We start from the raw sequence: 26,575 nt of genomic DNA on the forward strand, positions 1-26,575 counted from the left end.
CAGCAGCAGTGTGTAACTGGTTCAAACAGAATTAAGTCATATGAAACGTGTGTGTTTCATATGGTAACAAAATAGGGTTTTGATAAATTAGTGTATAGTTTTTGAAAGAGTGTTTCATTTTGCAAAGGATCTGAGGTGTTCTGCTGATTGGGTGTGTGGTTGTGCTGATTGTGTGTAGTGTTTTGAAACACTGGGCCCTGTTTGGAAAATCGTGCTTAAGCAATCGAGAAAAACTGTAAAATTGTATATAGGACAGTATGAAAAGTACAGGACAAACATACACAGTATAATGGCCTGAGCTCCATTAGTGCAACAAATACAAAACTATATTTTTGTATCAAATGTATATTAGTCTAAAAAGACACACTTGGTTTGCTGTGATTTGGAGCCTGCTGTCAGTCCTCTTAAGAAAACAATAAAAACAGGATGTACTGAATGTCACCTGTAGATGGAGCCACTCTTCTTTTTTGGAGACGGATGAAGAAGTGACATAACTGGTTCATTCTAACCAATATTCTTTGGTGCATTTGATGCATTTGTCATCAGAATCACACACTGATTCTAACTCAGTTTGTTGCACTGATGTTCTGTCTCGGTCCCCCAGCTTCATGCTACATGAACATTTCAAACTACGTCACCAAAAAACAAATCTGTTTGTTTTCTCTCTCTTGTATTCTTAACTACAGTGCATCTTTAAAACGTCAAATTTTATTCATAAGGAAATTGCTGATGAATACGAATTCCTTCATTCTTTGCCTTCATCAGTGTTAACAGTTAAAGTTATTGGAAGGCTACACTTCATGAACTGGATGTGGGCGGGAAGGACAGAGAAACGAACACGCTAACATTTACACCTGTGGGTGACTGAGTGTCTGTTGTGTGTCCCACCTGGGCTGCATGTGTTCACCCTGCAGAGGCAGAGTGTCCAAAGGAAGCAGAGGTGAACGTGGGATGAAACGTGCCAACAGGATTCAAAATCATGCATAGAGCTGACAGAAGAGTTTTAAAAAAATTCATTGCACTCATTTGACTTCCATCTCTTCATTGTTGGATATCTAAAGGGGTCAAATGTTTTCCAAAATATTTAGAAAGAAAATTAAATACAATAAGCAGTATATTTATACTATAATATCTAGTAGGTATACAGTCATGTCATGTATTTTAGTCATGAAAAGAGACAAAGATGAGGCTTCAAGAAGAATGCAACATTAAAATGTAAATTAAAGTCTGAAATCTGCTTAAACACACTGATATCTGAATTAATTTAATAGTGAATAATACATTTAACTAATAATTTTATAACAAAGAAAAACAAGTCAAATAGAAGATTAAAAAAAATAAACTCCCTTTAACAACTGCTATTGTTGACTGTTATAAAATATCAGTCAGCCAGAGACGCGACCAACGTGGGTCGAGATTTCCCCCCGGTGGAGAGAGGAGGAAGAAGGAACTGCTCTTTACTGACGGCAGCCTCACCCGGAGGGCCCAGGGGCAAGTCCGCTCTGTAAGGACTGAGCATGTCAACACCAGACACAACAAATCAAAGAGCTTCACAGGAACCTTTACAGAAACAGGTAACGAGATTACATTTTTTTTAAATATATTTTTGCAAACATAATAAAAACTGAATTTACACTCTGGTTAAGAAAATAAACGGACGTTTATTGGGACAAAATAAATTAGGTCAATTTAGTTTTTATTCTTTTGCTTCAGAGATGTTCCTCCCTGTCCTTGTTGTGCTGGGCCTCTGCCTGGTGCCTGGTCAGCCCAAACCCACAGGTACACGCTGTTTCCGTCACTCTGTTTCGCCCCCCATAAATATTTTTTCTTAAATGTCTAATTCTTTTGTGAAATGTGTTGGTGTTTCGAAGGAGAACATCTGGGCAGTCTTTTCCTCCAGCACTGTTTTGAGGAGGCGAAGAAACTTGTGGATGATGCGTATTTGTACTCCAGACAAGAGTGAGTTCATTTTAAAATACTGGATTCTCTTTCGTCTGGTTATTTACAAACTGCTTCGTACAGCTAGGTACTGATGCGACATATTTTTGGAAAGCTACGATTCTTGTGATTCGACCGATGCAAACCATTTCAAGATCCGATCACCACAGCCGGTACAATCAACGTCTCATTCAGACCAACAAAATGGATATCACTCACTTAGTCTCCAAATGGAAACCGTCTAGACCAGGGGTATTCAACTAAATTTTAAAGGGGTCCAGTTAGAGAAAATGTCTTGAAGCAAAGGTCCGGAAGATCATAATGTCTAACTATTTAGTGTGATATATATTTAAGTAACCTAGTAGTTGTATCAACATCTGCATGTACTCACTACCTGACTGTCAAATCAAATTAATTCAGTACGATTCAAAAACTTACGTAACGTAGAACTGAACATATATGTATGATTGCAGATATGTACAACGTTCTCTCATTAACTAAATAAAAGAAGGGCTGCATTTCAAAATAAGAGAAAATAAATAAAATGTGAAAATTGTGCATGTTCAAATAAAGGGCTTATCTTCAGAAAACTAAAATAAAGGGAGCAAAAGCTATAATTTAAATTTTTCTGTTTCACATCTTGACTCAAAAGTCTCACCCAATTTTACAGATAATAAATCTCAACACATCTTAACAATTGAACAGTTTTAGAATCACTTTCTTTCCCTCTTATATCCCACTCCCCCACTTCGTCTGTTTCTCTTCTTTCCTCCGTCTCACTCCTGTTTCTCTACTTTCTCCGTCTCACCCCAATTTGAATTTGGGCTAGGTAAGGCTTCATGCTGTGGTCCCATTGTGTTTTCCAGCTCATAAGTCCCAGCTAGAGTCATCTGCAGGAATCTGTTGACAAGGAAATATTCAGGCGGAAATAAAAACCTTCTTCTTCGGTGTGTTCCAACTGCTATTACTGAATGTCAGAAGCACTGCTGCTTAGTGTTAATCTTGAAGTTGGTTGAAATGTGTGTGCGTCCCATTGCTGGTCGGTCTCACACCTGCCTTGATAAGAGCCACTGCCTGTTTTGAGACTGGGAATCTGTGACCTTTACTGTCCTTAAACTTGTTCTCATTTCTAGCTTGTTATATTATAGCATAACTCCCTTAGATTTCTTCAACATCACACAGAGTTCAACCAGCTGCCCCAGGTTCTGGAGGGCAGATAGAATGGCGTTGTTTTGGTTGTGAGGAGCCGAATGTTTACACAGATAGATAGAGCAGGAACACAATATTCTTTACTCCAATGAACAACAACATCGACCCACAAAGCGTCAGCCGAGTCAAGGCTTGTTTATGAAAAACAAAACTAAGACTGTCATGACGTGAAGATTTTGCCCATCAACTATCAGAGGAGGAGCAAAGCGGAGCTGCTCATCACTTTCTTATTCCAGTGCCAAGATGGTGGAACTACGCCTGTGCACCATCGAGGAAGAACCAAGTCTCGACTCCCCTTCATTACTGACCAATAATAATACATACCGACTGTTACAAAATATTACAACCGCCTTCTGTTCGATGCGACTCGTGACTGTCTGGTGCCGCTAGAGGACCGGGGGTTGTGCTTTGGGTGCCTATTGCTTTGCTGTAACTTTTTCATACCCTTTCATTGCTTCTTAATAAATACTTGATTGAACCAAACCGAGACCGGCTCCTCTCATATTTGGGATAAAAGAACACGCGACAGACCTCTAATGCAGACCACAGGTTTGACTTGATGGTTTAACCCTGTGACCTTTCCCTCCTCCAGGAGTCTGAGGCGAGTCCGCAAGGACGAGGTGAGACCTCACGACACCCTGCGTCTCCTGAAGCAGCCTCGAGGTGAAACCCGCTCGGCTGTGAGGTCTGCAGACTACAAGGCCCAAACCCTTCGCCTGCTGCATGACAGGGTGCATCGTGTGCACAAGCGCTCGCTCAACACAACAGGTCTGACAGGCAGCAACTACACACAGACACAGGCAGCAGCTACACAAAGACACAAAGACGACACAGCAGTGTTTTTCTTAAAACCTTTTCCTGGTTTTCTAAGAGGCTCTACTTTCATAACGTGGTCACAGTCCAGCACTTCAAAGATGTAACTGAAAACCAGATATGTGATGTTGGCAGACACGTGTGCATCAACGCGGGGACTCATGAAACGTCTCTGTCACATTTTTCCAGACTTGCTCAGTGAGGACGACCTGAAAGATCTCGACAGAATAACTGGATGTGCGTCTCGGATCCGCCTCCCAGAATGCTGCAGCACATTAACCATCAACAAGTATCGCACAATCACCAGCGTCTGCAACAACCTGTGAGTCACTTAGAGAAATTAGGTTTCCTTCCTCTTTTTCGTGACATGTTAAACTCTTACCTGCAGATTTTCTTAATTGACTATTAACACACATTTGAAAAGGATTTTTACAAAAAGTTTCTGCAGCATCATCTTTGGTTTTAACCGGTTCAACAGTTTTCTAAATAAAATGAAAAAAAAAACAAAACAGCTTCTTTCCAAAAGGCAGTTTGTGTTGGTTGAATAGGACCTTGGCAGGAATCAGATGATTATTGTGACAGGTTAGAACAGGGGTTCTCAAACGTTTGCAAACTGGACCCCCCAAAGCTGGTTAGGGGTAGTTAGCTAGCTAGAAGGCTAGCTCTTGGGGCTTTCTCGAGCTTTCTAAAAAGACTATGGAGCAAATTACTCCTTAGATTAGGCTACGAATAGGCCTACTGCAAGTGCAGGAAGCTATAAGTAAGGAAGGAGTGAGTCTTTAAAAATACTTTTCATACAGCAATGAATATCTGAATGATAGAGGAAACAAGAGCAATCGCACAAACTCTGCAGGGTGTCGTCTCAGTGAGGGTGAGCGCTGACCATGCCTGCGGTGACTTTTATACTCGGAAGCCTACGTTCAACTCGCGTTCAAATGATAACACTGCTCTTTTGATTGGTGGATCAGGAATGAAACAGTATTTGATTTGTTTGTGTTATTCCAGCCCCTTGCATTTCGCCGCTGCGGGACCTTTCACTAACCAGTGACAGGTCGGCGGTCTTTTAAATTTTTTTTTTTTAAAAACGCAGTCGAATTCCTTGTATGTGTCCGCACACATGGCCAATAAAGCTGATTCTGATTCTTGTTTGCCTTTAGAAAAAACCCTCGCCTCGGAGCCTCCAACACCCCCTTCGCCCGCTTGCTGCCTGCTGAATACGACGACAGCATCTCCCAACCCAAAGGCTGGAACAACCGCAGCTTCAACAACTTCCTGCTCCCACTGGTACGACCGTCAGTCGCTCACCTCGATTGCTCCTCTTAAAACGTTGATTTGAAATGGAAATACTTCCTAAATGAACTCCTCCCCCTCTGCTTGCAGGTACGACAGGTGTCCAACAACATCCTGAACACAACAGATGCAGCCGTGGCCAGTGACAGAGAGTTCACTCTCATGGTGACCATGTTTGGCCAGTGGAACGACCACGATCTCACCTTCACGCCCTTCTCCCCCAGCATCCGCTCCTTCAGCAACGGGGTGAACTGTGAGGAGAGCTGTGAGAAGAGCGAGCCGTGCATCCCCATCCCAGTGGGTTTCCAACCTGAAACGTTCCAGATGTTGTTCTCGCTTGACTCGTTGATTCGCTTCATGACCTTTGACTTCCCTTTGTAATCAAACAGATTCCCTGTGGTGACCCTCGGATTCCTTCCCGCCCCGACACCTGCATCCCGGCCTTCAGGTCCGCTCCTGCTTGTGGAACAGGGTTCTCGGCCTACAATTTCGGCGGAGAGCCCAACAAGAGGGAGCAGATCAACGCGCTGACGGCCTTCCTGGACCTCAGCCAGGTGTACGGCTCTGATGACAAGCGCGCCCTCTCTCTTCGGGACCTCACTAACAATGGCGGCCTATTGCGCGTGAACAAGGAGTTCAGAGACAACAGACGTGAGCTGCTGCCCTTCGATCACATGGAGGCGAACATGTGTGCCACGCGCAAAAGAGTCACAAACGACACAAACGCCAAGGAGGTGCCCTGTTTCATTGCAGGTTAGTCAAGCTGCAAGTTAGTTTGTAGGAAAATGAGTTCATGTTTAATTGATCTGTTTTTAGGGTTAGGGTGAAAAACTGTTTATTTTGTAACTTTTTGGGAATAATGTAAAATATGTCTTCATTGCACTAATTATAATTATTCAGAAATATTGATGAACCTATGAAAAAATGAAAAATTCCCATCCTATTTTGCTTAAAACAGTCAGGAAGTTCAAAGTAAAGTGATCAAACTGGTTAAAAATAGGAAGCATGTTATGCCTCATTCAATAAATAGCAATTCAAATGTTCTTAATAATGTGTTATTTCTGATCTATCAAACATTAATAAAAAGGGAACATGTACTGTAACTCATTTACACCCTGTGAAACAATGGAATCTGACACCTCCTGTTTGCTGCTGTGAAGGTGACGTGCGTGTGGACGAGAACATCGCGCTGATATCGCTTCACACGCTGTTTCTGCGTGAGCACAACCGACTGGCCCGCGCGCTGAAGAGACTGAACCCCCACTGGGACAGTGAGACGCTCTACCAGGAGGCGCGCAAGATCATGGGTGCTTACACACAGGTTGGTGGACCGGCAAGTCCCTCCCTAAAAATGGACTTCTACTAAATTTTGATTTTAATTCTATTTATTTCAGAACAAATTTCTACCAGAAAGACCTTTTTAGTTGTTGCTATTCACAGTTTATTTTATTTCCGTCTTTTTATTTGATTTGTGTCTTTCTTATTGTGAAACACTTTGTAGCTGTGTTTTGATAAGTGTTTTATATTGAGTTTATGATTATTATTATGATTATTACTTTTGTTATCATTATTATTATGATTATTTTAACTTGTATATTAGTATCCCCATTGTCTGTGTCTGAAATCCCCTCTCTCTGTCTCTCTCAGATATTTGTGTTCAGGGACTACCTGACACACATTTTGGGCGACAATGCAGTTCGAACACAGATCGGCCCTTACTGCGGCTACAATGCCAATGTGGACCCCAGCATATCCAACGTCTTTGCAACAGCAGCTTATCGCTTTGGCCACTTGGCCATCCAGCCAATGGTAGCCCGTCTGGATGGAAACTACAGGGAGAATAATCAGTTCCCCAGTGTGTCCTTGCACATGGCCTTCTTCACCCCCTGGAGAATCGTCTATGAGGGTGAGCTGCACAGAGGGAAACTGAAGCAACACCTTCTAGGATTCTGTCTTAAATAACAAACCTAACATTTATTTGATCTGCCCAGGTGGTGTTGACCCTCTGCTGCGTGGTTTGATCGGCCGTCCCGCCAAGCTGAACACTCAGGATCACATGTTGGTGGATGCTCTGAGGGAGCGGCTGTTCCAGTTTGTGGAGCATCTGGCTTTGGACCTGGGCGCTCTCAACATGCAGAGAGGACGTGACCACGGCTTGCCTGGTACATCACTCACACTGATTCTCCTCCGCCCATTCCCACTCTAACCCTTCATCCATGTCTTAATTCCACTCATTTGTTTGCTCTGTTGTTTACTCCTCCAGGCTACAACGCCTATCGCAGGCTCTGTGGCCTGTCTCAGCCCAGGAACCAGGCGGAGCTCGGGCGGGTTCTGAACAACAACAATCTGGCCCGGAGGCTGCTGGAGCTCTACGGCTCGCCCAACAACATCGACGTCTGGATGGGAGGTGTGGCAGAGCCGTTCGTGCCGGGTGGCCGTGTGGGGCCCCTGTTCGCCTGTCTCATTGCAAGACAGTTCAAGGCTATCCGCCAGGGTGACAGGTTTGTGGAGAAATAATCGAATGCATGTAATCGATGCTCATCATTTCAACAGATGTAGCCTGGTACCCGGTTAACCTGGTAACTAAACCTTCTCGCTTCTTGTCTCTTTTGAAATTGTCAGGCTGTGGCACGAGAACCCGGGCGTCTTCACCGCGAGACAGAGAGCTGCCCTGTCCTCCGCCACCTTGTCCAAGATCATCTGCGACAACACCGGCATCACATCGGTCCCGGCAAACGCCTTCAACGTCATCTCAAACAGGAACCGGCTCGTCCGCTGCAACAACATCCGAGGCGTGGACCTGACGGCGTGGAGGGACAGATCCTGCACCAACGGCTCAGGTGAAACAACATGGTTGCCAACTTTTTTAACCTGGGGAAGATTCTTGTTCTGACTTTAACCTGGTGTATTTGTTTCTTCTCTAAAAACCTGAATGAAAATCCTTCTTCATGTGTGGTGTTTGATGTTACAGGCTCGGGTGTTAGCATTAATCCAGTCAGTGAAAAAGAGGTCGGTTTAAACACTAACAAGTACTACCACTGCATATTCCAATCATGCATTTAACTTTTTGGCTTCTTGGTCAAGGTGGTCCTCACTCCAAACCTAACCATTCATGTTGTACTCACCAAGTTTATTAAAAATGAAATCATTACTTTAATTATGAGACAGAACGTGTTTTAACATCTTCTTGATCCACAGGCTGTGACCCCGTCGAATCACCTGGACCAACAGGGGCCCCTGGACACACAGGGGCCCCTGGACACACAGGGACCCCCGGATACACAGGGACCCCTGGACACACAGGGACCCCCGGATACACAGGGACCCCTGGACACACAGGGACCCCCGGTCACACAGGGCAGTCTGGACCAACAGGGCCTCTTGGACAACGAGGTAATCTCTTTTTATATTTATATATTTTTATTTATGAGATGTAAACACACTGAAACAACCTGTCTGTAAAGCAGTTTTGCAAAGAATGTGATACATTCTGATAATATTTAACTCTGAATGTGTTGTTCACAGCTGAAACGCCACAGGATGCCTACTTTAAAAAGTGACATGCAACAAAGGCCTAATCTATGCTTTTCTAAGTGTAGATGCTTTATATCTTGGCTCAGATCGTGAGCTGTAATGCATCATTTCAAAAATGATAATCACGAAAATACTTGGCTCCCATTTGAACTACAGTATGAGTTAAATGTACCACGTGTGGTTTTATCGAAAAATGTGGCTGCATGATTCTGGATCTGTGCAAAACTGGAAGAAAATTTGAATTATTCAAATGTGTTATTTAAACAGGATGAAGTAAATCAAAGCAATTAATGCGAGGGCATTTGTGTAGGCTTGAAACAACAGGGCAATTCAAAGTGCTTAAAAAATACAGAAAATCTGAAATGTATTTTGCCAAAAACGATGTCAAGATGAAAATGATAATGATAAACTGTATGTTTTGGCAGAAGTTTTAAGTCCTATAAAATTGTGTTTGTCTTCAGGTGGAGTAGGACCTAGAGGCCCGAGGGGCCGGAGAGGCCCGATAGGACCTCCAGGCCCCCCTGGTCCACCAGCACTCTTCCAAAATGCCACACTCCCACAATCTGCCTTCTCTGTCATCCTGGGGGTGTACAAACCATACGTTGAGAAAATAATTCATTTCCATCAGGTCATCTACAATGACCAGCACCACTACAGCACACAGACAGGCCTGTTCACATGTGTGATTCCCGGTGTCTATCAGTTCAGCTTTCTCTGCACGGCCTACGGCGCTGGAGGTGTGGACCTGATGCGCAACAGTAAGCTGGTGCTGCACAGTTTCAAGTTCTTTCACGGAGGTCAATACCTGTCTTCCGGGGAAACGGTGCTGAAGCTGGTGAATGGAGACACAGTGTGGCTAGAGACTGGAAACAAGACCATCGGCCTGAGCAACAAAAGCTTCTTCTCAGGACACCTGCTCTTCACCATGTGACACAAACACCTCTTCTCCTGACTGAAACGCCTTCACCACACCTGTGGTCTGTCTGCTGTGGGATCTGTTTTAATTACTCTGCCTCTATGCACTGAACTTTTGTTATTTTTTGCACTCTTATAATATTTCATCCTCTAGTCTTGGGCACACCATACAACTTTATACACGTAACTGAAATATTACGTATGAACAAGTAGCTTAAAGAACTAAACATGTTTACTTTGTTGTATGCAGTCTTTTGGAACAAGATATTCATCTGTAGACAATTTTGAAGTTGGAATTTCCAGTATTATTATGAATACTTTATACTCAGATGCAATCAAGGTGAGCCTTTGTCTGCAAGGTTTGTTTCACTGTCACTTTCTTCTCTTTTGTATTTAGCATTCAATAAACAAAACCTTGAAGTGAAGCTTCAGCAACCAGTGTGTTGACATGTTCTTATTTACAAGACAGGATCAGGAGTGACTTCATGAACTTCACAGAGAGAAGAACACGATCTTAAAATATATCCATTGCTTTACAGTTTTTTTCAATTGCTTAAAAACTAAAATCAAAAGTATTACACAATTATCAAAACCTTACACTCAAGGATACTTTTGATTTTAGTGTTTAAGCAATTGAAAAAAACTGTAAGAAAACAATAAAAACAGGATGTACTGAATGTCACCTGTAGATGGAGCCACTCTTCTTTTTGGAGACGGATGAAGAAGTGACATAACTGGTTCATTCTAACCAATATTCTTTGGTGCATTTGATGCATTTGTCATCAGAATCACACACTGATTCTAACTCAGTTTGTTGCACTTATGTTCTGTCTCGGTCCCACAGCTTCATGCTAAATGAACATTTCAAACTATGTCACCAAAAAAAACAAATCTGTTTGTTTTCTCTCTTGTATTCTTAACTACAGTGCATCTTTAAAATGTCAAATTTAATTCATAATGAAATTGCTGATGAATACGAATTCCTTCATTCTTTGCCTTCATCAGTGTTAACAGTTAAAGTTATTGGAAGGCTACACTTCATGAACTGGATGTGGGCGGGAAGGACAGAGAAACGAACACGCTAACATTTACACCTGTGGTCGACTGAGTGTCTGTTGTGTGTCCCACCTGGGCTGCATGTGTTCACCCTAGAGAGGCAGAGTGTCCACAGGAAGCAGAGGTGAACGTGGGATGAAACGTGCCAACAGGATTCAAAATCATGCAGACCGCTGACAGCAGAGTTTTTAAAAATTGATTGCACTCATTTGACTTCCATCTCTCTATTGTTGGATATCTAATGGGATCAAATGTTTTCCAAAATATTTAGAAAGAAAATTAAATACAATAAGTATTATATTTATACTATAATATCTAGTAGCTATATAGTCATGTCATGTCTTTTAGTCATGAAAATAGACAAAGATGAGGCTTCAAGAAGAATGCAACATTAAAATGTAAATTAAAGTCTGAAATCTGCTTAAACACACATCTGAATTAATTTAATAATGAATAATACATTTAACTTATTAGTTTCATGACAAAGAAAAACAAGTCAAATAGAAGATTAAAAAAAATAAACTACCACAATCCGGCAAAGTCCCTTTAACAACTGCTATTGTTGACTGTTATAAAATATCAGTCAGCCAGAGACGCGACCAACGTGGGTCGAGATTCCCCCCCGGTGGAGAGAGGAGGAAGAAGGAACTGCTCTTTACTGTCAGTAGCTTCACCCGGAGGGCCCAGGGGCAAGGCCACTCTGTAGGGACTGAGCATGTCAACACCAGACACAACAAATCAAAGAGCTTCACAGGAACCTTTACAGAAACAGGTAACGAGATTCTATTTTTTTTAAATATATTTTTGCAAACATAATAAAATCTGAATTTACACTCTGGTTAAGAAAATAAACGGACGTTTATTGGGACAAATTAGGTCAATTTAGTTTTTATTCTTTTGCTTCAGAGATGTTCCTCCCTGTCCTTGTTGTGCTGGGCCTCTGCCTGGTGCCTGGTCAGCCCAAATCCACAGGTACACGCTGTTTCCGTCACTCTGTTTCGCCCCCCATAAATATTTTTTCTTAAATGTCTAATTCTTTTGTGAAATGTGTTGGTGTTTCGCAGGAGAACATCTTGGCAGTCCTATCCTCCAGCACTGTTTTGAGGAGGCGAAGAAACTTGTGGATGATGCGTATTTGTACTCCAGACAAGAGTGAGTTCATTTTAAAATACTGGATTCTCTTTCGTCTGGTTATTTACAAACTGCTTCGTACAGCTAGGTACTGATGCGACATATTTTTGGAAAGCTACGATTCTTGTGATTCGACCGATGCAAACCATTTCAAGATCCGATCACCACAGCCGGTACAATCAACGTCTCAGTCAGACAAACAAAATGGATATCACTCACTTAGTCTCCAAATGGAAACCGTCTAGACCAGGGGTATTCAACTAAATTTTAAAGAGATCCAGTTAGAGAAAATGTCTTGAAGCAAAGGTCCGGAAGATCATAATGTCTAACTTTTTAGTGTGATATATATTTAAGTAGCCTAGTAGTTGTATCAACAACATCTGCATGTACTCACTACCTGACTGTCAAATAAAATTAATTCAGTACGATTCAAAAACTTTTTGACAATATTTATAGTCATTTAACGTAGAACTGAACATATATGAATGATTGCAGATATGTATAATGTTCTCTCATTAACTAAATAAAATAAGGGCTGCATTTCAAAATAAGAGAAAATAAATAAAATGTGAAAATTGTGCATGTTCAAATAAAGGACTTAACTTCAGAAGAATAAAATAAAAGGAGCAAAAGCTTTAACTTAAATTTTGACTCAAAAGTCTCACCCAATTTTACAGAAAATAAATCTCAACACATCTTAACAATTGAACAGTTTTAGAATCACTTGCTTCCCCTCTTATATCCCACTCCCCCACTTCAAGTGTTTCTCCACTTTCTCCGTCTCACTCCTGTTTCTCCACTTTCTCCATCTCACTCCTGTTTCTCCACCTTCTCCGTCTCACCCCAATTTGAATTTGGGCTAGGTTAGGCTTCATGCTGTGGTCCCATTGTGTTTTCCAGCTCATAAGTCCCAGCTAGAGTCATCTGCAGGCATCTGTTGACAAAGAAATATTCAGGCGGAAATAAAAACCTTCTTCTTCGTTGTGTTCCAACTGCTATTACTGAATGTCAGAAGCACTGCTGCTTAGTGTTAATCTTGAAGTTGGTTGAAATGTGTGTGCGTCACATCGCTGGTCGGTCTCACACCTGCCTTGATAAGAGCCACTGCCTGTTGTGAGACTGGGAATCTGTGACCTTTACTGTACTTAAACTTGTTCTCATTTCTAACTTGTTATATTATAGCATAACTCCCTTAGATTTATTCAACATCACACAGAGTTCAACCAGCTGCCCCAGGTTCTGGAGGGCAGATAGAATGGCGTTGTTTTGGTTGTGAGGAGCCGAATGTTTACACAGATAGATAGAGCAGGAACACAATATTCTTCACTCCAATGAACAACAACATCGACCCACAAAGCGTCAGCCGAGTCAAGGCTTGTTTATGACAAAACTAAGACTGTCATGACGTGAAGATTTTGCCCATCAACTATCAGAGGAGGAGCGAAGCGGAGCTGCTCATCACTTCCTGATTCCAGTGCCAAGAGGTTGGAACTACGCCTGCACACCATCGAGGAAGAACAAAGTCACGACTCCCCTTCATTACTGACCAATCAAAATATACCTACTGTTACAAAATATTACAACCGCCTTCTGTTCGATGCGACTCGTGACTGTCCGGTGCATCTAGAGGACCGGGGGTTGTGCTTTGGGTGCCTATTGCTTTGCTGTAACTTTTTCATACCTTTTCATTGCTTCTTAATAAATGCTTGATTGAACCAAACCGAGACCGGCTCTTCTCATATTTGGGATAAAAGAACACGCGACAGACCTCTAATGCAGACCACAGGTTTGACTTGATGGTTTAACCCTGTGACCTTTCCCACCTCCAGGAGTCTGAGGCGAGTCCGCAAGGATGTGGTGAGACCTCACGACACCCTGCGTCTCCTGAAGCAGCCTCGAGGTGAAACCCGCTCGGCTGTGAGGTCTGCAGACTACATGGCCCAAACCCTTCGCCTGCTGCATGACAGGGTGCATCGTGTGCACAAGCGCTCGCTCAACGCAACAGGTCTGACAGGCAGCAGCTACACACAGACACAGGCAGCAGCTACACAAAGACACAAAGACGACACAGCAGTGTTTTTCTAAAAACCTTCCTGGTTTTCTGAGAGGCTCTACTTTCATAACGTGGTCACAGTCCAGCACTTCAAAGATGTAACTGAAAACCAGATATGTGATGTTGGCAGACACGTGTGCATCAACGCGGGGATTCATGAAATGTCTCTGTCACATTTTTCCAGACTTGCTCAGTGAGGACGACCTGAAAGATCTCGACAGAATAACTGGATGTGCGTCTCGGATCCGCCTCCCAGAATGCCGCAGCACATTAACCATCAACAAGTATCGCACAATCACCAGCGTCTGCAACAACCTGTGAGTCACTTAGAGAAATTAGGTTTCCTTCCACTTTTTCGTGACATGTTAAACTCTTACCTGCAGATTTTCTTAATTGACTATTAACACACATTTGAAAAGGATTTTTACAAAAAGTTTCTGCAGCAACATCTTTGGTTTTAACTGGTTCAACAGTTTTCTAAATAAAATGAAAAAAAACAACAGCTTCTTTCCAAAAGGCAGTTTGTGTTGGTTGAATAGGAACTTGGCAGGAATCAGATGATTATTGTGACAGGTTAGAACAGGGGTTCTCAAACTTTTGCAAACTGGACCCCCCAAAGCTGGTTAGGGGTAGTTAGCTAGCTAGAAGGCTAGCTCTTGGGGCTACGAGCTTTCTAAAAAGACTATTGAGCAAATTACTCCTTAGATTAGGCTACGAATAGGCCTACTGCAAGTGCAGGAAGCTATAAGTAAGGAAGGAGTGAGTCTTTAAAAAGACTGTTTATAAAGCAATGAATATCTGAATGATAGAGGAAACAAGAGCAATCGCACAAACTCTGCAGGGCATCGTCTCAGTGAGGGTGAGCGCTGACCATGCCTGCGGTGACTTTTATACTCGGAAGCCTACGTTCAACTCGCGTTCAAATGATAACACTGCTCTTTTGATTGGTGGATCAGGAATGAAACCGTATTTGATTTGTTTGTGTAATTCCAGCCCCTTGCATTTCGCCACTGAGAGACCTTTCACTAACCAGTGACAGGTCGGCGGTCTTTTAAAAAATAAATAAAAAAAATAAAATAGAAATAAAATAAATAAAAAAACGCAGTCGAATTCCTTGTATGTGTCCGCACACATGGCCAATAAAGCTGATTCTGATTCTTGTTTGCCTTTAGAAAAAACCCTCGCCTCGGAGCCTCCAACACCGCCTTCGCCCGCTTGCTTCCTGCGGAATACGACGACGGCATCTCCCAACCCAAAGGCTGGAACAACCGCAGGTTCGACAACTTCCTGCTCCCACTGGTACGACCGTCAGTCGCTCAACTCGATTGCTCCTCTTAAAACGTTGATTTGAAATGGAAACACTTCTTAAATGAATGAACTCCTCCTCCGCTCGCAGGTACGACAGGTGTCCAACAACATCCTGAACACAACAGATGCAGCCGTGGTCAGCGACAGAGAGTTCACGCACATGGTGACCACGTTTGGCCAGTGGATCGACCACGATCTCACCTTCACGCCCTTCTCCCCCAGCATCCGCTCCTTCAGCAACGGGGTGGACTGTGAGGAGAGCTGTGAGAAGAGCGAGCCATGCATCCCCATCCCAGTGGGTTTCCAACCTGAAACGTTCCAGATGCTGTTCTCTCTAAAAGATTCGCTTCATGACCTATGACCTCCCTTTGCAATCAAACAGATTCCTCGTGGTGACCCTCGGATTCCTTCCCGCCCCGACACCTGCATCCCGACGTTCAGGTCCGCTCCTGCTTGTGGAACAGGATTCTCGGCCTACAATTTCGGCGGAGAGCCCAACAAGAGGGAGCAGATCAACGCGCTGACGGCCTTCCTGGACCTCAGCCAGGTGTACGGCTCTGATGACAAGTGCGCCCTTTCTCTACGGGACCTCACTAACAATGGCGGCCTATTGCGCGTGAACACGGAGTTCTCAGACAACAGACGTGAGCTGCTGCCCTTCGATCACATGGAGGCGAACATGTGTGCCACGCGCAAAAGAAACACAAACGACACAAACGCGGAGGAGGTGCCCTGTTTTATTGCAGGTTAGTCAAGCTGCAAGTTTGTTACTAAGTAAGTTTGTAGGAAAAATAGTTAGTTCATGTTTAATTTATCTGTTTTTAGGGTTAGGGTGAAAAACTTTTTTGGATGTAAAATGTAAAATGTGTCTTCATTGCTTTAATCACAATTCTTAATAATGTGTTATTTCTGATCTATCAAACCTTAATATGAAGGGAACATGTACTGTAACTCATTTACACCCCGTGAGAACGTTTGAATCTGACACCTCCTGTTTGCTGCTGTGAAGGTGACGTGCGTGTGGACGAGAACATCGCGCTGACATCGCTTCACACGCTGTTTATGCGTGAGCACAACCGACTGGCCCGCGCGCTAAGGAGACTGAACCCCCACTGGGACAGTGAGACGCTCTACCAGGAGGCGCGCAAGATCATGGGTGCTTACACACAGGTTGGTGGACCGGCATTTTCGTTTCCTAAAATGGACTTCTACCAAATTTTAATTTTATTTATTTATTGGTAAAAGTACCTCAGAACAGACTTCTTCTAGAAATACTTTTTGTTGCTAGTTACAGTGCCTTGCCATAAGTATTCACCCCCTTGGACTTTTCCCCATTTTGTAGTGTTATAAACTGGAATTCAAATAGACTTAAACAGACTTTTTACCATTTGATCAACACAATATGCATAGTTCTTTGAAGGTGCAAAATACCTTTAATTGTGACACAAAGAATAATGAGAACAAAACAGTTGACATCTGTTGGGTGCATAAGTATTCACCCCCCTGAGTCAATACTTGGTAGAGCCCCCTTTCGCTGCAATTACAGCTGCAAGTCTTTTGGGGTAGGTCTCTATCAGCTTTGCACATCTAGAGATGGAAATGTTTGTCCATACTTCTTGGCAAAAAAGCTGAAGCTCAGTCAGATTGGATGGACACCGTCTGTGACTTTTCAAGTCTTGACATGTATTCTCAATTGGATTTAGGTCTGGGCTTTGACTGGGCCATTTTAAGACATGAACATGCTTTGATGTTAACCATTCTATTGTTGCTCTGGCTGTATGTTTATGTTCATTGTCCTGCTGGAAGATGAACCTCCACCCCAGTCTCAAGTCTTTTGCAGAATGCATCAGATTTTCTTAAAGGATGCCCTGTATTTAGCTCCATGCATCTTTTCCTCAATTCTGACTAGTTACCCTGTACCTGCTGAAGAGAAGCATCCCCACAGCATGATGCTACCACCACCATGTTTCACTGTTGGGATGGTGTGCTCAGGGCGATGGGCAGTGTTGGGTTTCCGCCACACATAGCGTTTTGCATTGAGCCCAAAAAGTTTAATTTTGGTCTCATCTGACCAGAAAACCTTCTTCCACATGTTTGCTGTGTCTCCCACATGGCTTGTGGCAAAATCCAAATGGGATTTCTCATGGTTCCCTTTCAACAACGGCTTTCTTCTTGCCACTCTTCCATAAAGGCCAGATTTGTAGAGTACACAACTAATAGTTGTCCTGTGGACAGATTCTCACACATCAGCTGTGGATGTTTGCAGCTCCTCCAGAGTTACCATGGGCCTCTTGGTGGCTTCTCTGATTAATTTTCTCCTTGTCCGGCTCGTCAGTTTGGGTGGACGGCCTTGTCTTGGAAGGTTTGGGGTTTTGCCCCATTCTTTCCATTTTCTGATGATGGATTTTATGGTGCTCGGTGAGATGTTCAAAGCTTGGGATATTTTTTAAAAATCTTACCCTGCTTCATACTTCTCAACAACTTTATCCCTGACCTGTTTGGTGAGCTCATTGGTCTTCATAATGCTGTTTGTTCAGTAATGATCTCCAACAAACTCTGAGTCCTTCACAGAACAGGTGTATTTATACTGAGATTAAATTGCAGACATGTGGACCCTATTTACTAATTTTGTGACTTGCAAATGTGATTCGTGAAGGCAATTGGTCGCACCATATCTTTGTTAGGGGTTTCAGGTAAAAGGGGTGAATACATATGTACTCAACACTTTTCAGATTTTTATTTGTAAATAATTTTGAAATCCATGTTATATTTCCCCCCACTTCCAAATGATGGACTATTTTGTGTTGGTCCATTACATAAAATCACAATGAAATAAATTATAATCTGTGGTTATGCCATGGCAAAATGTAGAAAAGTACAAGGGGGGTGAATACTTATGCAAGGCCCTGTACATTTGATTTTATTCCATTTCCGTCCTTTTATTTGATTTGTGTCTTTCTTATTGTGAAGCACTTTGTAGCTGTGTTTTGAAAAAGGCTTTATATTGAGTTTATTATTATTTTTATTATTATTATTATTTAAACTTGTATATAAGAGCCTCCATTATCTGTGTCTGAAATCCCCTCTCTCTGTCTCTCTCAGATATTTGTGTTCAGGGACTACCTGACACACATTTTGGGCGACAATGCAGTTCAAACACAGATCGGCAGTTATCCCGGTTACAATCCCAATGTGGACCCCAGCATATCCAACGTCTTTGCAACAGCAGCTTATCGTTTTGCCCACTTGGCCATCCAGCCAATGGTAGCCCGTCTGGATGGAAACTACAGGGAGAATAGTCAGTTCCCCAGTGTGTCCTTGCACAGGGCCTTCTTCACCCCCTGGAGAATCGTCTATGAGGGTGAGCTGCACAGAGGGAAACTGAAGCAACACCTTCTAGGATTCTGTCTTAAATAACAAACCTAACATTTATTTGATCTGCCCAGGTGGTGTTGACCCTCTGCTGCGTGGTTTGATCGGCCTTCCGGCCAAGCTGAACACTCAGGATCACATGTTGGTGGATGCTCTGAGGGAGCGGCTGTTCCAGTTTGTCCAGCATCTGGCTTTGGACCTGGGTGCTCTCAACATGCAGAGAGGACGTGACCACGGCTTGCCTGGTACATCACTCACACTGATTCTCCTCCGCCCATTCCCTCTCTAACCCTTCATCCATGTCTTAATTCCACTTATTTGTTTGCTCTGTTGTTTACTCCTCCAGGCTACAACGCCTATCGCAGGCTCTGTGGCCTGTCTCAGCCCAGGAACCAGGCGGAGCTCGGGCGGGTTCTGAACAACAACAATCTGGCCCGGAGGCTGCTGGAGCTCTACGGCTCGCCCAACAACATCGACGTCTGGATGGGAGGTGTGGCAGAGCCGTTCGTGCCGGGTGGCCGTGTGGGGCCCCTGTTCACCTGTCTCATTGCAAGACAGTTCAGGGCTATCCGCCAGGGTGACAGGTTTGTGGAGAAATAATCGAATGCATGTAATCGCTGCTCATCATTTCAACAGATGTAGCCTGGTACCCGGTTAACCTGGTAACTCAACTTTCTCGTTTCTTGTCTCTTTTGAAATTGTCAGGCTGTGGCACGAGAACTCGGGCGTCTTCACCGGGAGACAGAGAGTCGCCCTGTTCTCCGCCACCTTGTCCAAGATCATCTGCGACAACACCGGCATCACATCCGTCCCGGCAAACGCCTTCAAGGTCATCTCAAACAGGAACCGGCTCGTCAGCTGCAACCACATCAGAGGCGTGGACCTGACGGCGTGGAGGGACAGACCCTGCACCAATGGCTTAGGTGAAACAACATAGTTGCCAACTTTTTTAACCTGGGGAAGATGCTTGTTCTGACTTAAACCTGGTGTATTTGTTTCTTCTCTAAAAACCTGAATGAAAATCCTTCTTCATGTGTGGTGTTTGATGTTACAGGCTCGGGTGTTAGCTGTAATCCAGTCAGTGAAAAAGAGGTCGGTTTAAACACTAACAAGTACTACCACTGCATATTCCAATCAAACATTTAACTTAACTTAACTTTTTGGCTTCTTGGTCAAGGTGGTCCTCACTCCAAACCTAACCATTCATGTTGTACTCACGAGCTTATTAAAAAGAAATCATTACTTCAATTATGAGACTGAACGTGTTTTAACTTCTACATCTTCTTGATCCACAGGCTGTGACCCCGTCGAATCACCTGGACCAACAGGGGCCCCTGGAACAACAGGGGCCCTTGACACAAAGGGCTGCCTGGACCAAAAGGGGCCCCTGGACCAATAGGGCCTCCTGGAGAACGAGGTAATCTCTTTTTAGATTTATATATTTTTATTTATGAGATGAAAACACATGGAAAGAACCTGTCTGTAAAGCAGTTTTGCAAAAAATATGATACATTCTGATAATTTATTCTGAATGTGCTGTTTACAGGATGCCTACTTTAAAAATGTACATACACTCCTGATCAAATCTTAAGACCAGTTAAAAAATTGCATGAATTTGCATTTTGCACTGTTGGATCTTAGGAAGGTTCTAAGTAGAGCTTCAATATGCAAAAAGAAGAAATGGGAACAAGAGAACAAAAGTTGTGAGCAGGCAATTTATTGAAAACATCAATTTAACTCAAATAGGCTGTTCATCAGCTGATCAAAAGTTTAAGACCACAGCCTTTAAAAGCCAAAATCTGTCCAAAAATTTGGATTCCATGTCATTTCCTGTCAAGTAATCACACTGTGAAGATCTCTTGATGGCAAAGGCAAAAAAGCTCACCGTCTTTGAACGTGGTAGGATTGTTGAACTGCATAAACAAGGCCTCTCACAACGTGCCATCGCTGCTGAGGTTGGACGCAGTAAGACAGTCATTTTGCATTTCTTAAAAGATCCTCAGGGTTATGGAACAAAAAAATCAAGTGGTAGACCCAAAAAAATCTCACCGGCGCTGAGCCGGAGGATACGAATGGCTGTCCGTCAAGACACGGGACGATCCTCGTCCCAAATTAAGGCCATTACTGGTGCTGACTGCAGCCCAATAACCATCAGACGGCATCTGCGAAGGAAGGGCTTCAAAAACAAGAAACGTCTTCAAAGGCCACGTCTCCTTCAACGCCACAAAATTGCCCGTTTAGACTTTGCAAGGGAGCACCAAACATGGGACATTCAAAGGTGGAAGAAAGTTTTATTCTCTGACGAGAAAAAATGTAACCTTGATGGTCCTGATGGCTTCCAACGTTACTGGCATGACAAGGAGATGCCACCTGAGATGTTTTCTACGCGGCACAGTGGAGGGGGCGCCATCATGAACTGGGGGGCTTTTTCCTTCAATGGAACAATGGAGCTCCAGGTTGTGCAGGGGTGTCAAACAGCAGCTGGCTATGTGGAGATGTTGCAGCGGGCATCCCTCATGACTGAGGGCCCTCGTCTGTGTGGTAACGACTGGGTTCTTCAGCAGGACAACGCTCCAATTCACAATGCCCGTCTGACCAAGACTTTTTTCCAGGAGAATAACATCACTCTTTTGGACCATCCTGCGTGTTCCCCTGATCTTAATCCAATTGAGAACATTTGGGGACGGATGGCAAGGGAAGTTTACAAAAATGGACTTCAGTTCCAGACAGTGGATGCCCTTCATGAAGCCATCTTCACCACTTGGCGCAACATTCGCACTAGCCTTTTGGAAACACTTGCATCAAGCATGCCAAAACGGATTTTTGAAGTGATCAACAATAATGGTGGAGCTACTCATTACTGAGTCCGTTTTTGACACTTTAATTTCTGTTTTAGGAGGTTTTTGGGTTTTTTTGAGCTGTGGTCTTTTGATCAGCTGATGAAGAGCCTACTTTAGTTAAATTGTTGTTTTCAATAAATTGCCTGCTCACAACTTTTGGGCTCTTGTTCCCATTTCTTCATTTTGAAACTCTACTTAGAACCTTCCTAAGATTCAAGAGTGCAAAATGCAAATTCATGCAATTTTTTAACTGGTCTTAAGATTTGATCAGGAGTGTACAACAAAGGCCTAATCTATGCTATTCTACTTAGACGTGGTTTTTTTTTCATATCTTGGCTCAGATCATGAACTGTAATGCATAATTTCAAAAATGATATGGTTTTATCAAAAAATGTTGCTGCATGATTCTGGATCTGTGCAAAACTGGCAGAAAATTAGAATTATTAAAATGTGTTATTCAAACAGGATGAAGTAAATCAAAGCAATTAATGGGGGGGTATTTGTGTAAGCTTGCAACAACAGGGCAATTCAAAGTGCTTAAAAAGACAGAACGGCAATTCAGAAAATCAGAAATGTATTTTGCCAAAAACGATGTGAAGATGAAAATGAAAAATCTATGATAAACTGTATGTTTTGGCAGAAGTTTTAAGTTTTATAAAATTGTGTTTGTCTTCAGGTGGAGTAGGACCTAGAGGCCCGAGGGGCCGGAGAGGCCAGATAGGCCCGATAGGACCTCCAGGCCCCCCTGGTCCACCAGCACTCTTCCAAAATGCCACACTCCCACAATCTGCATTCTCTGTCATCCTGGGGGTGTACAAACCATCCGTTGGGAAAATAATTCATTTCCGTCAGGTCATCTACAATGACCAGCACCACTATAGCACACAGACAGGCCTGTTTACATGTGTGATTCCTGGTGTCTATCAGTTCAGCTTTCTCTGCACGGCCTACGGCGCTGGAGGTGTGGACCTGATGCGCAACAGTAAGCTGGTGCTGCACAGTTTCAAGTTCTTTCACGGAGGTCAATACTTGTCTTCCGGGGAATCAGACTCAAGCTGGTGAATGGAGACACAGTGTGGCTAGAGACTGGAAACAGGACCATCGGCCTGAGCAACAAAAGCTTCTTCTCAGGACACCTGCTCTTCACCATGTGACACAAACACCTCTTCTCCTGACTGAAACGCCTTCACCACACCTGTGGTCTGTCTGCTGTGGGATCTGTTTTAATTACTCTGCCTCTATGCACTGAACTTTTGTTATTATTTGTTAAGAACTTAACATGTTATACTTTGTTGCATGCAGTCTTTTGGAACAAGATATTCATCTGTAGACAGTTTTGAAGTTGGGAATTTCCAGTATTATTATGAATATTTGATGCTCAGATGCAATCGAGGTGGGCCTTTGTCTGCAAGGTTTGTTTCACTGTCACTTTCTTCTCTGTTGTATTTAGCATTCAATAAACAAAACCTTGAAGTGAAGCTTCAGCAACCGGTGTGTTGACATGTTATTTACAAGACAGGATCATGAGTGACTTCATGAACTTCACAGAGAGAAGAACACAACCTTAAAATTGTATATAGGACAGTATGAAAAGTACAGGACAAACATACACAGTATAATGGCCTGAGCTCCATTAGTGCAACAAATACAAGACTAAATTTTTGTATGAAATGTATATTAGTCTAAAAAGACACACTTGGTTTGCTGTGATTTGGAGTCTGCTGTCAGTCCTCTTAAGAAAACAATAAAAACAGGATGTACTGAATGTCACCTGTAGATGGAGCCACTCTTCTTTTTTGGAGACGGATGAAGAAGTGACATAACAGGTTCATTCCAACCAGTATTCTTTGGTGCATTTGATGCATTTGTCATCAGAATCACACACTGATTCTAACTCAGTTTGTTGCACTGATGTTCTGTCTCGGTCCCCCAGCTTCATGCTAAATGAACATTTCAAACTACGTCAACAAAAAACAAATCTGTTTGTTTTCTCTCTTGTATTCTTAACTACAGTGCTTCTTTAAAATGTCATGATTATTCATGATGAAATTGTTGATGAATACGAATTTCATCGTCAGTGTTAACAGTTAAAGTTGTTGGGAGGCTACACTCCATGAACTGGATGTGGGTGGGAAGGACAGAGAAACGAACACGCTAACATTTACACCTGTGGTCGACTGAGTGTCTGTTGTGTGGCCCACCTGGGCTGCATGTGTTCACCCTGCAGAGGCAGAGTGTCCACAGGAAGCAGAGGTGAACGTGGGATGAAACGTGCCAACAGGAAAAGAGTGAGATTCAAAATCATGCAGAGCGCTGACAGCAGAGTTTTTTAAAATTCATGGCACTTTTTGTTGGGACCTGATAAGGGTACAATTTCTTATTTGTCATATACTAAAACTTTAGTGATACAAGTACATTCAAAGATTTTGTATTAGACAACATGCACAGTGTCAAGGTTTATCAAAAGTGGATCACATGACGATGTGTCTATGGAAGATACCACTAGCATTGAATTATCAGCCAGCACTGAAGTTTCTCCTCAGATTCTCAAACAGGGAGCTGTTTAGCTTTTTTTTTTTTTGAAGTAAGCAGCTGACAGACCAGATATTTCCCTAAGGAGGTGGTGGAGATCAAAAAAGCAAAGCCCATAGTGAACCTACATTTTCCAGGATGCCAAGAAACATGATAACAAGTTTATAATTTACACAGTGATGATGTGTTTGGGTGTTTACAGCTTGTTTCTACTGCCTCCAAGTGACTCAAAAGATATTGCAGATTCAAAATCCCATAATTATACACTGTGACTTGAGTATTTTACACAGGCGCCGTGTCCACCTCTCATTTCAATTCAAACATTGAAGCAGTCAGGTCGAGTTTCAAGGCTCTAACCAAACAACCCTGACATACAGTTTGATTTATGTGTTTAGTCAACGCAGACACAGCTTATTCTATTGTCGTCTTGGTAAACACAGGGATATTTAGACTGTGTGTATCACCACTATAACATACAAAACCACAGTAACATAATTTAGAAATGTCTTTATCACTGGAATTGTGGAGAATAGAAAAATAAAAAAATACACAGCACAACGTAAAGTGGAGTGGATTGTGTCCAGATAAAGCGCTCCTCCTCCTCCTGCTGCTGGTTGCCGAGGCTACAGTGCATGTGCAGAGTGCCACGTAGTCCACCAGACTATGTGTGTGTGTGTTTGTATGAGGAGTGAAAGTGTGCGTGTGTGTGTGTGTGGTGCAAGCCCCAACTTGGTGATCCAAGAGTAATGGAAACCCAGTATTTATGAAAGAGGAGAAAATATTTGAATTGTCTGTTTCTGTCATTGAGTTGTGAGCTGAGCTGAACTTATTTAAGGAGGCTGAGGGGAAATGTAAGAATGTTAATCCAAGAGTGTTCAAACCTGAAAAAGAGATTAGCAGAAGCGAAGATATTATCATTAAAGCTTGTGGTATTTAAGAATATGGATTTTATGTGGGAGTGCTGGGAACAGATGAGAGAAGGGTGTTTTTTTTAGAGATGTTTGTGATCCGGTTTCACTGTGATGAGCTCATATAATGGAATAATGAAATACAAATGGCCACAAAAGAAGAACTGGAGAAAATAAGTTAGGTCAAGTCAGATTTATTTGTTTAGCAATTTACAAACAACAGTGGTTGAGCCAACATGCAAAACAATACAATTACAGATAAAAAGAAAAACTATTTCAAACTCATACATCTAAAACTCATTTAAGGCAAACAGAGCAACCAATGTTGCATAAAAGCTTTTATATCAAATCAATAAGTGCTTTAATGCTAATAAAGTAGTTTTAATTAAATATCTATATTAACCTTAATGGCTGCCTAAATATAGGCTTCAAATCTCAACGTGTCTGCCAGATGTTGTCTCAGTGATGGCGCAAAAGAATTGGTGTTGGCTTTTTGGTAAATTTAGCATCATGAAAGGATGGAGCACTTTTTTTCTCCTCTTTATGACATGACTAATGCAGGAGGCCGTGTCACTACTTTCCCTCCCTACTCTGCAACCCAGACGTGGATGTATTCAAATTCTTTCAGCTCATTCGAAATGCCCCAAAAAAAATCAGCGACGAGGCTGAGTTCCAGCAACGTGGACAAAAGAATTTGGCTAATTCGTTGCATATGTGTCTCCGAGCCGCTTGGAGGGAACACTGTGCTGCCCTCGCCGAGGAGAGAGAGGGCTCTGCGTGGATCGAGATCAACGAGTTATGAGTGAAAAACATCGGTGACCGAGTCCAGCTGGTTCTGACTGTCTGCTGTTCCAGGGAAGAGAGAGGAGCGAAGCCAGGAACAGACACATAGTTTTCACTCCCTTGGGAAATGTTGGTATGCAGAATCACACAAGTGTACTTTAACCATCCTCTTAGCAAAAAATGAAATCACTTATTGGCCAAAAACGTGGGTCTAGAACTGTTAGTGGAAACAAAGAAAGTACTGCAAATCTGAGGACAAAACAGGAAACATTTCAAAAGAGAAGTTGAGTTAATTCAGTTTCAGGATTCAAAAAAACATTCCTATCCATTTCTTTTCATCTTTTTATCCTCAGGAAATGATTTTTAGAAAATCCGTCTTTATATCACAAGCACATCTTGAAGTTCGTCTGTAACACTGAACCACTGGTCTCTGGAATTAAAAATTGTTTCATTAGCTCCTGAAAACAACTGTTATAACTCCTATAACGGACACATTTTCATGAGCTCATGAATCTGTGCTTGGTGCTGATTTGCCCCCGACAGTTTACTCAAGCTGAAACAGAAACTTCATGTGGCACGAGATTTCCCTCTCTCCCATTGCCAAAGAACAACACAACTAACCTAGCTGGGATTCACAGCAGGATTTGAACAGTTGAGAATAGAAACCCTTTCTCAGGCAAAGTATTTTTATGTTTTCCTCAGATTTTGCCTGGAAGTAAACATCAGGTTAGTTCACTAAACACCCTCACACTGTGTTTTTAAAGCTGTCGTATTTCTTTATTTTATTATAGCAACATACGCAACAATAAAAGTTAGCAATGCCCTGTGGGATTTTGACTACTGGCAGCACTATCTGCAGCACCTAAGCATGTGGCTCAGCAACACTTTCACTC

At 42.7% G+C, this 26,575-nt stretch overlaps 1 protein-coding gene and 1 pseudogene across 1 annotated transcript; both read left to right on the top strand.

The window, feature by feature from the left end:
- The first annotated feature begins 1,715 nt into the window (after positions 1-1,715).
- LOC133001824 (eosinophil peroxidase-like) lies at positions 1,716-9,814 on the top strand. The gene is made up of 15 exons (XM_061071527.1): positions 1,716-1,779; positions 1,872-1,959; positions 3,740-3,915; positions 4,150-4,282; positions 5,118-5,244; positions 5,341-5,547; positions 5,640-6,003; positions 6,411-6,571; positions 6,898-7,156; positions 7,242-7,412; positions 7,514-7,751; positions 7,873-8,090; positions 8,449-8,487; positions 8,605-8,643; positions 9,255-9,814. The coding sequence occupies exons 1-15, from the start codon at positions 1,716-1,718 to the stop codon at positions 9,713-9,715; spliced, it is 2,745 nt and encodes a 914-aa protein (XP_060927510.1). The 3' UTR covers positions 9,716-9,814.
- Positions 9,815-11,663: 1,849 nt separating this feature from the next.
- Positions 11,664-22,613, top strand: LOC133007100 (eosinophil peroxidase-like; annotated as a pseudogene).
- The last annotated feature ends 3,962 nt before the right edge of the window (positions 22,614-26,575 follow it).

The sequence above is a fragment of the Limanda limanda genome, chromosome 1 (assembly GCF_963576545.1).
Source record: "Limanda limanda chromosome 1, fLimLim1.1, whole genome shotgun sequence".
NCBI classification, from domain to species: domain Eukaryota; kingdom Metazoa; phylum Chordata; class Actinopteri; order Pleuronectiformes; family Pleuronectidae; genus Limanda; species Limanda limanda.

Excerpts from the sequence above, each read along its gene's own strand:
- LOC133001824 (XM_061071527.1), top strand. The coding sequence starts at position 1,716 with ATGTTCCTCCCTGTCCTTGTTGTGCTGGGCCTCTGCCTGGTGCCTGGT. Across the intron at positions 5,245-5,340 it reads ACAACTTCCTGCTCCCACTG|GTACGACAGGTGTCCAACAA; the intron begins GTACGACCGTCA and ends CTCTGCTTGCAG. Across the intron at positions 7,752-7,872 it reads GCTATCCGCCAGGGTGACAG|GCTGTGGCACGAGAACCCGG; the intron begins GTTTGTGGAGAA and ends TGAAATTGTCAG.